The sequence below is a fragment of the Osmerus eperlanus genome, chromosome 15 (assembly GCF_963692335.1).
Source record: "Osmerus eperlanus chromosome 15, fOsmEpe2.1, whole genome shotgun sequence".
In the NCBI taxonomy this organism is placed as follows: domain Eukaryota; kingdom Metazoa; phylum Chordata; class Actinopteri; order Osmeriformes; family Osmeridae; genus Osmerus; species Osmerus eperlanus.
Window position 1 is genome coordinate 13,219,919 of NC_085032.1, and position 13,243 is coordinate 13,233,161.

At 42.9% G+C, this 13,243-nt stretch overlaps 1 protein-coding gene across 1 annotated transcript in view; it reads right to left on the reverse strand.

Annotated features, from left to right (window-relative positions):
* The window catches only part of dok6 (docking protein 6), a 33,707-nt gene extending 21,608 nt beyond the window's left edge, over positions 1-12,099 (reverse strand). The window contains exons 1-2 of the mRNA XM_062479975.1: positions 11,862-12,099; positions 11,124-11,413 (exon numbers count right to left, since the gene is read on the reverse strand). Of these exons, the coding sequence (XP_062335959.1) occupies positions 11,124-11,189 (66 nt within the window). The 5' untranslated portion in view covers positions 11,190-11,413; positions 11,862-12,099. The remainder of the gene's footprint in view (positions 1-11,123; positions 11,414-11,861) is intronic.
* Between the last annotated feature and the right edge of the window lie 1,144 nt (positions 12,100-13,243).

Here is a 13,243-nt window from a genome sequence, read left to right on the forward strand (position 1 = left end):
TTGCTCCCTTCCCTCCCTGGTGTCCCTCTCTTCAAACACACCCTTCTCAGCCCCCAAAATGTTTGGACATCCCATAATTTTGTAATTCGCCCCCGACTACAGCTGTTGGCGGGGTAGTGAGCCAGCCGCGTCCCAGTTAATCATAGATTACTTTATCTGGGCCATTCCAAATCCTCATGTGGAATGCAGTGCTACCTCAGCGGCAAGTCCTTGCAGCATTCCTCTCTCTCCTTTTCACGCTCTCCTTCTCACCATCTTCTTCATGCATCTTCTTCTCTCTTCCCTTATCCTGCTTTCTGTTCCACCCTCTCACCATCCCTCTCTTTTTCTTGATCGCTTTTCATCCCTTTTCCTCTCCCTTCTTCCCGCAGTTCCTCTCATTTCCCCTTCCTCTCCTCCACCCCAATCTTTCTCTCTCTTTCACTATGCATGGATAGAGAGAGATCCTCATCAAACATTCATGGGCCAAACTAGTCCGGGAATGTAACACCAAAGATCTGTAATGGTAGCCCCACGGTTCGTTAAGACAGAGTGGACTGGGTCCTGTGTTAATGCCTGAACGCCCTGCCCTGTCTCACCTGTCAGAGTCACTGGATGTACCTGCTACTGTATCGGGAAAAAGTGGGAAGCAGTGGCACTCACTTCTAGCTGATGTCAAAGGATGCGATGTGTGAAGGTGACAGCTGTGTCTCACCTCAGGCACAGCAACGATGTAGCAAGCATAACACCAGCAACACAGCTGCTATTCATGGCAGTGAGAGAGACTACTGTGAAAAGGATGAAGAGTGACAATGAGAGAGAGAGACAGAGAGAGAGAGAGAGAGAGAGAGAGAGACAGAGAGAGAGAGAGAGAGGGAGAGAGGGACAGGGAGAGAAAGAGAGAACGAGAAACAGAAAGAAAAAGAGGGAGAAAGTATTAGGCAGCAGCTGATGACCAAGTCTAGAACAGGCTGCATCAGAAGTCTGGCACAAGCATCTCCTGCAGTTGGCTCTTGCCTCTTGCCTCACATTAAGCATCATGATAAATTATGCTTTTTAAATAGGCCTTATAGTCAGAGGGCAGTGAATAGATTTTAACACTGAACTTAACAGCACACTGAATCCAAGGCTCTGTAGCCTAAAGGGATCCATCTTTCCCTCACCCCTTGTTCACACAAAACTTCATCCAAAGCTTTATGCTGATTGGATTGACACATACAGTAAACTATGGGCCTACCCACACAAAACAGCCTCAGCTCTCATGCAGGTATTATTGTGGGAGAAAGCGTTTCCCTTGGTTTTCTTGTTACCACGTCAGCAGGGGATGTTTGACCTATGTTGAGCACCGTAGGCTAAAGCAGGGAACATTAGTTAAAATGTCAAACACATCGCAGATCTGCGAATACAGCCATGACACCCCAAAAAAGCGTACTTAAGCGCAGGACAAAAATAGCAGCTAAATTATTCTGAAGGAGATGTAGGTCAATATTGAAGTTTCTCCCTCTCAGGTGTGCCAGAGTGGGGAGGGGATGTTTTGGTGTTCGGCTCGTCATATCGCTGCTGTCGGCTCCAACCTCAGCCCTGCAGGACTCGGAGAGCCTGGCTGTCACGAAATACATGATTGATGGCCAGGGTTCTCTCACTGAGGAAGCATGGACAAGAGTTTGACATTAAAGTCGGGGGAAAAGACGGTAAAAAAGGGTGAGTAGCACACCATGATCTGGGCAACATTTTCCTGTGACACTGTATTTTACTCTACAATTACATAGTTTAATGCTACTCCCGGTTTTGGGTTTGATGGATGCCATTTTAAGACTGGTGATATACAGGTGATAAATATATATTTCATTATTGGACCAATGATTCCAATTAGGATGAACAAAGTTAGCTAGAGTGGTACTGGCCATAAGAATGTCTGTCCTGATGTAGATACAATAAAAATACTTGTAGGCCTACAGTGGAAGGATTTTGCTCTCAGTCATCATTATGACAATTGCCTGCTCTTTAAAGCGTCTCTTATCCAAGCCTCTCAGCATTACAGCTTTAGTCAGCAGTCTGTGTAGAGAGAGAGCAATTTCCATTTAATCTATCTACAAGGATGAAGCGCTGTGTTCACGGACAATAACACGCAGACAAAAAGGGGATTTGACTATGCAAGAATAACCTGTCTGACAGTGTGCACAGCTCCAGCACTGACACAGACAAACAAACGCTACAGGCCAAATCATCTACTTTAGGAGATTGTCCGTTCTTTCCTATTACAGAGTATTGACCAACTGACAAGCAGCACGCAGAACCTGTAAAGGGGGCAGAAAAGGCTAAATCAACTTCCTCCTGTCCACATCCACAAAGGTCTACATCCAAACTGCACAATGAAGGTAGTTTTTCTTTCTAAAATCATAACGTTGCACTTGGGTGCTTTTAGCATCTCTATATTAGCCTCTCTTCTTTAACCAAAGACAAATTAGCATGTGAGCCACACAGGTGTGTTTTGGTTGTTCAGGGACTATAGGCCGTGTGCCTCTGAAGGGACCCATCAAGGCCTCAAAGGAAGCGGAGGAGACAATAATAAGGGATGAAAGGGACCTTTACTGAGAACATTGCGATCCAGATACACCACTTGACTACTTTAATTAACATTAGCTGACCACTTTATTATTATATAAATATACATTTTGATCTGAAGGTTGAGCGGTTGGGAGAATAATGAAATAAAAAATAAAAATTAAAACAATATGTTTTGAGGACACTTTGTGGGACATTGCTTTATTGGAATATCATCAGAGGCTCTGAGAGTGGTAAATCTCATGCAGTGGTTCAAATCTTCCCTGAGGATTAATTCTAAAGAGGTACTCTACTGATGTTTGGGCTGCTTCTCTGGTGCATTTAGCTGGTAAGCTCAAGCTGTGCCTGAAGCGTATTTCCCCATCATCCTAAAGCAGATACCCATTTCTGCTGGAACTAACTAGATTCAGCCACAAGCTCTCATTTGGACGGCAAATCAAATTATACACTGTGGAGTAAACACATGTGTACTGGGGGAAAACACATTGTAGCATTTTAATGTCAAAGGAGGTGTAGAAATTGAGTTTGTCATATTATTTTTGTCTCATTTTCACTCAAAGAACAAACTCCGTTGGAATAAGAGGCTTGTGATTCAGTGTCACTGTACACCTCAGCATGAAGTCATTGAGGAATGCAATTATCACTTCGTCTAACAGAGTATTCACAAGAATGAGATGGAACATCAACAAAAGTGGAATTTTCAACGTTATGATTTTAGACAGATGAATGAATACCTGGTGCAAAGTAAGCTCCAAACAGCCCTTGATCAAGTTAGCTAAACACTACGTCCATACTAAACTTTAGATGATTTCCACAAGGCTTAATTCACAATTCTCTCCATGTTGTACATAACACAGATGTTTTTCAATACAAAACGTTGTCCAGTAACCATGGTAACATGTTTGCCATGCATTTTACGTCTGAGAAAGTCCTTATTTTCTCCACCATGGGTCATGAAAGATTTTTTGTCGTGGCACTGCCAAGGTTGGTATTGTGCTCCATTTACTATATCCCTTGGCAGACCTTATTCAAAATTCATTCCTCAAACAATAACTCTTGAGGAAATATTAAAAGCTGTCTACTAGAAAGTGGATCATCTTGCAGTACGACTGCTCAGCTCATTAGAAGACAGTGCATCTTATGAGAGCAGGCAGCACGGTGCCCTGAGTTGTTTCGCTACGGTATCTATTCTACTCTGTTGGACAGCTACCTAGACTGTCACCGGTTCTTGGAAATAAAGAAACTGTCACCTTCTTACTATTTTTAAAGAAGCCTCCAGAGAGATAGAGACAGACAGACAAATACAGACAGACAGAGAGACAGATAGAGAGATAGACTAACTCTAAGTAATTTTCCAATTGGAATACTAACTGGAACCACAATTTGTCAGACTTAGAATTATAGTATGTATGGTATCACAGAGGGGGGGGGGGTGCAACTTAAACGGACCACCAAACCCTCCATAAAAGATTACAATTCTCTCAGAGCCAGAGTTGCGGCCAGTTGAAAGCTGAAACCAACTGTATGATTAGATTGCTGAGGACCTCCATTTTCAGTTTGGACAAAGGTTCACCCTGAACCTGGTTGTTTATTTAATTTAAGTTTTTTCAGACTGGAAAGGGGCATTTGTAAAAACATTTAAAATAGCACCCGATGTACCCTTTCTCTGCATCACTTCCTGTCTACTCTATTGTACCTGTGAAAGTCCTACTCTTTGTACAATAATCTCTCAGTGGTTACAGCAATTTATGCCAATTACATTCTAAATTGTGTAAAGGAAAAAGCAAAGAGGGCGAGTGAGGAGAAAATAACATGATTCTTTATTACGATGTGATTCTAATAAATAGTAATAGTAAACGTATTGCTTCCTGATAAAAGCAGAATTTTTGTCCACTATGGTACTTGATTGTTTATCCAGAAAATACAAAACTTTCCTACTGGCAGTCTAACCAACACAAACACGCACACACACTCACACCAAGACAAGGTAGATCTGAGCCTAGAGGAATGGTCTGAAGACTAACGGATGGAGAGAGGACAGAAGGATAGAGCAGAGGTGTTAATGGAGCTATGATAGCTTCCTTCAGGCTCTAGATTTTATAGGAGAATCTCAAGTGTGGCCACAAAATATATTATAATACCGCAGAGAACCATAAAAAAAGTATCTTTGAAACATGAAATTGTCACCTGAAGTTGGATCTAGACAGGATTCAGAAGGGAAGGGGAGATTCAAACTATGGAAAGAACTCTCTGTAAGTTAACAAAGAGTCAATAACAGGGGCTAAAGAGTTTACAAATGTATAAGATTGTCATTTTGAAGAACATCCCTAAAGTGCATCCTTAAACATCCTTAAAGTGATAACTAAAACTGTACATCTATCTGTGTGTTTCTTCAGTTTTTTGTTGTTGCTGTGACCAGCAGCTCTATAAATCACTATTTCGGTCGGTCGGCCGGTCGGTCAGTCGGTTGGTTGGTCAGTCTCCGGTTCACCAATCGCCTCCCTTTGAACTTCACTCTTATTTAGTGGTCGGAAGATAGGAGATTTGATCATGTCCATTTGAGATGAATGAAATGTGCTGGCTCCAAGCAAATCCAGAGCATGAAAGTGGCAGCTGAGGTGACAGGAGGTATCAATGCAAAATCATTAATGTCACAACACGTTCGTCTTGGGTAAGTAGGTAAAGGGTTGGGGGGTTAGAGGGAGTGTGCGTGTCTGTGTGTGTGTGTGTGTGTGGGGAGGGTTTGCGAGGTCAGCGTGTCTGCCTGGTGGGATTGGGGAGATTAAATGGCATGGTGATGTGGAGGTTGTCCTGTCTGTCCTGCTGCTGAGCTCTGCCTTCTCCCCTCCGTGTGGATTAGGGATCCCTGCACTTTACAAAGCAGCTCATCAGAACACACAGGCTCAACACAAAGCTGCAGCGTGGAGCTTGATGTTACGCGTCGTCAGAGGATTTCAGAGAGGGAGGGATGGGGAGAGAGGGAAAGGCAGTGAGAGAGTGAGAGACAAAGTGATGCAGAGAGAGAGAGAGAGAGAGAGAGAGAGAGAGCGAGAGCGAGAGAGAGGGAGCGAGAAAGAGATAGAGAGAGAGGAGCAAGAGAATGAGAGAGATGGAGAGAGAGAGGGAGGGAGGAAGCCAGTGAGGGAGGGAGAGAGTGAATGAAAGGGGGAGAGAGAGAAAGAGAGAGAGGGAGAGAAAGAGAGAGTCCTCTGGCATTATGAAAGAGGCAGAGAGAAAGAGTGTAATGACACACACAATGGTGTATTGTGAGTACCGGTCCTACTATGGAGCACATTACTTAATCAATTCGGCCTTAGACATTGCTAACTGCTAATAGCAACATTTGTCCCTGTTCTGAGTAAAAAGCTTTTTTGATAATTAAGAACAGCGGGGATCAATGATGTGAAATGTTCAAGTGAGGTTGGGGCAAAGATTTATTTATGAAAGAAGCTGTATAATAGTGGCACATTTTTCACTGTGAATAACGTTTGCGTTGTTGTTCCCATATCCTGTGAGATGCAATTCATCAGAGCCAATAAGAGCCACCAATTTGTCTTCTGGCCTTTGTCTGATAGCAACTGATGAAAGTGAAAACGAATGGCCAAACAAACTGCACACAACCTTGCATACTTGTGAATTAATCCACTCAGTTCAACAACATCTATCAGGAACAAAACAGAAAGTAGGCTACAGAACTTTCAGCCAGAGCATCCCACAGTATCGACGCCTCTGTGATGATACCTACAAACGAGACAGACTACTGAAGGAGGATCATGAATATGCCCGCCATGTCCTAAAAAAAACACAGCCGTCTCATAATTTATCCCTTCTGAGTTCTGATGGCTTATTTTAGTGATTAGTGCCACTTTTGCGGCACTCTCTGCGAGCAGAGACACTCACGCTCACGCCCTCTCTTTTCAGTCTCTGTCTCTCCTTTCAGATCGGCTCGGTGTTTTAATAAAATGGAGTCTCTGTTGACGACTCAGACTCCCCCTGCATGGTCCTGTGGCCAGAGCAGTAGGAGGTTGGGGATCTCCTGACGGCCTCTATTCAGGCAGGCCTGTCAGCGCTAACAGTGCGAGCCCACAAGGGGCCAGATCCTATCTTAAATGGCCGGGCCATCTTTCACAATAGGGACATTGTTCTGCACTTCTTCCCTGCTCTCTTGTGGGCCGCAGTGCTGGGCGTCGACAACAGGGAGTGTAGCCACACTATGACAATACATATTCCTCATGTACAGTCCAGTGATCCCCCCCAACACAAACCTCCCCTTGTGAGTCACAGCCCCCCACCCCAGAGAACACAAAAGCAGGTTAGGCAAGTTAATAAGAATGGAGGGTGGGAGAGAGTCAGTAAGAGAGGGAGAAATAAGGGGAGAAAGGGAGAGAATATAAAGAGGTGGGAAGGGGAAAGGCAAACCACCTAGAACAGATACACCCTCCCGGTTCTCCTGAAGATAACGTTCTATTCAGATGCTGCAGTTTGACCGATGTGGACCGTCTAAGCCACAGTGCAACATGGTGCGACATGAAGGAAGTTGGGCAAAGTACGTTTATCAGAATGGACTCAACCGACATTACCACACAATCACCAAGCGTCCAGAAACGAGGTTAGATTAAATAGAATGTCTCTGTCTCGCCACCATTCTCTCAATTTATTTCACTCCAGTTCTCAAGTTAGGAACTTTCCCAGTGCACAGTAAACCTTTCCCGGTGCATTTGTGTCAACAGACACACGTTGTAGGACCACCACAGTTGTAGGAGACCGGAGTCGAATGGACCTCCCTGTGCATTAAAGCTGCAGCACCATGAAATTTGTGGAGTAAATATATTCAACGCCTGACCTTTTCAATTTACTGCAACCACCTCAAACTGTGAAACACGGACCTGGATTCAGACTGACACACAAATTACTCAAAGGTCATGTTATGCCTCTTTTCAAGACAGTCCACCCTCCCTCCGATAATATCTGCCATTCCTCACAGAGACCGACAGGAAAGGGGGACAATGGCAATATCCTCTGCCACCGAACCTGTTCCTCACACTACACTGGATCTATCTTTTTCATTACATCCGTGTCTCACCACAGTTTTATCATATTCTCTCCTGTCGGGCCACTCTCTATGCTTTGTCTTGTATGCATATGCAGTCAATCAACACAGTTTAGGTAGGGTGATGGTTTAGGATACAAAGCTTCGGGATTACATTTAATTGTGGATGCGCACGTCTCTGTGGCAACAGATTGCTAGCTTGTTGTCTGTGTGTTTTGGAGCCCGTTCTTCAATGTTGGATCAGTATGTGCGAGAAACAGTGTCGTCTGAGATAGAGAGAAGCGCGAGTGTGTGTGTGTGTGTGCGTCCAAGAGGTGATGCGCTGTAGGGGTTAGGCTGTGTGGGCAATGAATAGGTCGCCAATCCCATTTCATTTAATCACTCAGCTGTCCATGATTGTCAGAAAACAGAGGTGACGTAGAAAGAAGTCGCAAAAGAGAGAGAGGTGAAGAGGGAGAGAATGAAAAAGATATAATAGAGAAGTTATAGTGGAGATAGTAGGTGAAGGGAAGCAGCGTGGGGAGTGAGACGAGAGGGGAGAAAAATGGGGAACGAGGAAGATGAGAATTAATAAGAAACTGATTTGTTGTCCACACCAAACAAAACGACAAAGTGGGCTAAAGCAGCAACCAGCGAGCAAACAATAGTCAAACAATAGATAAAAAAGAAATGGAAAGAGGCCTGGACCATTCTGGCTATTCTGCACAACCCCATGGATACCTTAAATAAGCCAAACACATTTAGAGATGTCGATGAGTTTGGCCAAAGCTTTTGTCAGCAGCAGTCATGTTCACCAAAAGTATCTAGTATATTATAAGACAGAGAAATATAATGGATGAAACATTTAACTTAAAATAGTACAATATGAAGCAAAATGTCATAATATTGAAAGGTCAGTGATATTTGCCTTGATGCCTGATATTTGCAAGACCTTCCCCGTATAACTGCAATAGACTTTGCCAAGAATAAAACCCACTTAATACCACAGATGTAATCTACTGTATGTTACATACATTTTTAAATACATTCAGACAAATGTATAGATATCAATTGCATGTCTTAACACAAGGCCTTGTGGTAGTGGTGGTGGAGGACGTCTTAAATAGACATGAAGAAACAAACTAAATCTATCAGAAAGGAGACAAATGTGAATGTCTGCTTTAGCTCACCTTGTCATATGAATGCCAGACTAAGCAAAGGTGGCAGCGAACATGGTATAATTAGAAGCTGGAATTACTGTCTGTCTGGAAATCTTGTCAGTGAATAGACTGGGTACCCTGGTGTATCACTTGTGGCCGCACACACACACACACACACACACACACAGAGACACACACACAGACACACACACACACGCACATTTTGTACACATTTGTATTGCTATTCTTGTAAGGACTCACAATTCACTCACAATAATAGGGTTAGGGTTTCCCTAACCCTAACCCTAACTTTAACACTTACCTTAACCCTAACCTTAATGTTAATCTGAACCCTAAACCTTAAACTATTCCTAACTCCTAACCCCAACCCTTGATGTAATTCTTACCCTAACACTTATTCTAACCCCTCTAAAACAAAAAGTACTTGGACTTGTGAGGACCAAGTCAATGTCACCACAAGTTAGTCCTTGTTTCACTATTCTTAAGAATACACACACACAAATGCACGCATGCGTGCACGCACCCACACACACTCGCGCACATAGGCACAAACAAATTCAAACACACACAGGCAACCCCATCTCAGCATGGCATTTCGATGATTCAACAATGAGCCAAAGAGGCAAGAAGGGTGAAAAGGACACAATAAACATGTTGTTTTTCTCCAGCTCCACACATCGACAAACAGCATGAAGGGCAGGGGGGTGGATGAGAGAGAGAGAGAGAGAGAGAGAGAGAGAGAGAGAGAGAGAGAGAGAGAGAGAGAGAGAGAGAGAGAGAGAGAGAGCAAGAGAGAGCAAGAGAGAGCAAGAGAAATAAACAGGGACAGAAGGGGTGAGAAGAGAAAGAGAGAGAGAAATATTGAGAAAGAGAGAGGGGCAGAGAGAGGGAGAGGAGACAGCACAGATAAGACCTTTACCTCCAGCACTGCCAATCGGTGTCCACTCTGTCAGTAGACTACAGTGTATCTCTACATCAGACCGCATAGAGGAAATATTAAGCCTCCTATGTGGCTGTGTGTGCTTCAACATTGAGACATAATGTACAGTGATTACATGGGATTAGATTTTTTAAGTAGAACAAACTACAGATTTAAGATTACACACAAAAAGAGTCACGCCTTAACTCAGTGCCTTCAGAAAGCACTGTTGGTGATGCTCTGGTAGGCTGGGATCATTGTCCTTCACTGCAAACATCATCCAAATACATTTACAATACATTTAGCATACGGTCTTATCCAGAGCGACTTACAGTAAGTACAGGGAAATTCTCCCCGAGGCAAGTAGGGTGAAGTGCCTTGCCCAAGGACACAACGTCATTTTGCACGGCTGGGAATCGAACCAACAACCTTCTGATTAATATCCCGACTCCCTAATCGCTCAGCCATCTGACCCCCTCCCCAACATCATCCAGATACAGCAGCTTTCATTTATCGTTTGAAAGCTGGGGCTCTGTCAGCTAAAATCAACCACACGGTTTTATGAATGAATGAACAAAGCAGTCCGTGGCAATCTAAGAATGACAGGCACATTCCATTCTGATAAAACCTCTTTTGGTCCACTGACATTCTCTTATTAGATCTCAAATATACAGCCTTTTATCTTGACCAGCAGTACCTGCTGTCACTCCGGTCATATCTCAAACTAGTTCCCACAAGCCCTCTGAATTCACCATCAACATGACAAGGAAGAACTAGGGGAATTGAATAATGAAAAGTACAAACACAGGTGATGCATGTTAATATAGAAGCTATCCCACAGAACACTGTGACATATTAAACTCCTATATGAGCCTGTGGATTACATTGCATTGCCTACTGTACATAAAGCAGATACACACAAGGCAAGTTTTACTGTGCCATGGCAGTCCAATGATTAGCCTAAGTATAGGGCTTCAAAATCAATACATGCCTGCTCTCATGGTACAGTGTTAATCACAATATTTATGATACATGTAATAATATTTTTATATATACAAATGTATACGATTAAAAACAGTTTCCCAAACACAACAAAGTTATAAAAATGCATCCCCTGAATTAATGAAAGATGGCATTGTCATAGTACATGTTAGCACGTGCTATTGACGAAGGAGAACGGTATATTTGGGACAAGCTATACAGGTTATGTACTGTATAAATACTTGGAATTAGAATACATTCCTTGCACAAAATACAAAAAAAAATCAGTTATGAAAGGAAAGTTCACTATATTGTTCTGCTCTGTTTTCCCTCTTTAAGAGCAACCCGCAGGACAGCTGCCTATAGAGCAATTAAAGCACTTAGTCCAGCTGCCCCTGAAGCATCTACCACTGCCCGCAAATAACTGAATAGCAGCAGGCTATCTTCAGTAACATCCAATTCCACTTACCCCCAGTTTTTTACTCCGTATTCTCACGTATCCCTGTTTCACTATATCATTGAAGTTAGAGGCCATGGTCAACGCCCACCGTTACTGCCCGGAAAAGTAACCTCCTTTTCGGCAAAGAAGTGTCCTCAGAGTCAGTCCGACATTCAACACGATATACTGTTGGCAACCTGCTCCGCTGTCAGCGCTCGGGCACCCGGCTCCAGCGGCGCGTTCCATCCGGGAGTAGGGAGATACCATTCGTCAGCTGGTTTAGTTCAGCTGAGAGAAGCGCTTCCTGGATCACACCATCCCTAATCGGCAGGGGGCAACACGAGTCTGATATGGGTTGAAATGGCTATCACTGCACTTAGCCCAAGGTGTAAGTATAAAATATAACAGTTACGGACAATAATGAGGGATTTGTTTCCATTCATTATATTTTTGCTCACAGTAAACAGTTGAGGGATGACCTGGTTAAAGAGACCTGGTTCATTTCAGGGCAGACAGATGAAGAACAGATTGTATTAACCCCGTCTTTAGATTTAGTTGCTGGTGTGTGTGGCACAGCAGTCCTCATTAGCATGCAGCTACAGTAATTGTTCGTTCTATTTACTTTGATATAAGTCGGATCATACAAATTCAGGAACACCCTGATCTTTCTCTTCAGGGTTAAAAATAATGCGATATGCTAATGACCAGCATTGTTTGGCATTCATACTAATTTGCATCAAACTTTGTTCTTTGTATTTTGGTTATTACCTGACTGAGAATGAATATCATTTCCATACATTTCATGAGGCAGCCCAATAATAAGAAAATCCATTTTCAGATCGCCTGTGTGTTAGCAATCGGTTTGGTCATTATTAGACATCTTCGTATTTGTTCTGTAATACATCAGAATCCGCCGGATTAGACATATTTCAATTTGAATTTGAAAAAAAAAAAGAATAAATGCAAACCAACCAGCAACCCCAACTTACACAAACAACACACGGTAGCACAGACACAACTCTGTTGAAACAAATTACAAAACAAACAGAAGCACTTTTTCTTATCCATGCCAAACCTAAATTACTGTAAATCCTGTAATCCTTATAGGGGAAAGGAGGGGGGGGGGGGGATTGTGTTGGTTGTGTGATTATAAAGAGTGTATTCTAGGATATTAAACTGACAGATTGCTCAGGTACTGCACATTGATATGCGAATACTGATGTTGAATTGCTAATGCTGAATCAAAATATAGAACCAAACCAGAGGCTTGCTCATGCAACAGAGGTCTTGTAAACAATTTAATTCAAGGAAGATCAAGTTTGGACAACAAATACCTTTTCCCTGTTTCCTATTATCTTTTCAATCTTGCATCCAAGATCAAACATGGGTGAAGGAGGATGTTTGAAAGAACATCATGAAAACTGCCCCCGTTTCACAAAATAGACTTTTTGCTCTACATGGACAACATGGACAGCAACATTTCAAACAATCCCATTTTGCACCACACAATGCTCCCCCAGCTTGCATTTTTCTTTTAAGCCATTGTACAAAAAAAGCTGTTTTCCACTCAAAAATAAGAGGCTTTATTCACTGTGGCATATAGATGATTGATACTTTGAGCACTGTGTTTTGTCAGTGTCAGCTGTTCAGTGTGAAGGTAAAGCACAACGTGTTCTGTGTTGTATTTGTCATGCTTGTAGGGTAGAGACAGAGCTCCCCACCAACAAGCAACTTGACTTTGATACATATATTTCCAGAGGTGTCCTAAAATTTCAGACTTGTCAAAGTTGTTTTGTCGTCATAATCATGTTTTAGCAGCGTGCCCATAGCCAGTTCACAAAGAGAGTCGTGTTATACAAAAACAATGACGACAGCAGTGTTGCATTTTTATTTTCCAAAACATACTTCTTGCCATTAACAAGAACTGCTCTACTTTTCAGGGGGTTAAAGAGGAATGAATGTCATCATACAGGACTACTACAGGGGCTCTGTTTATTTCAGGTACGGTAAGTAGGTCCCCTCAAAGACTCAGCATATGGCCATGTCATACATGGGTGCTTGCCAATGGGGTCGGGAGGAGATGGGAGGGAGGGAGGTTCAAGAGCAGAGGAAGACATTCACCAAGGTCACCGCTGGAAACATATTTTCTG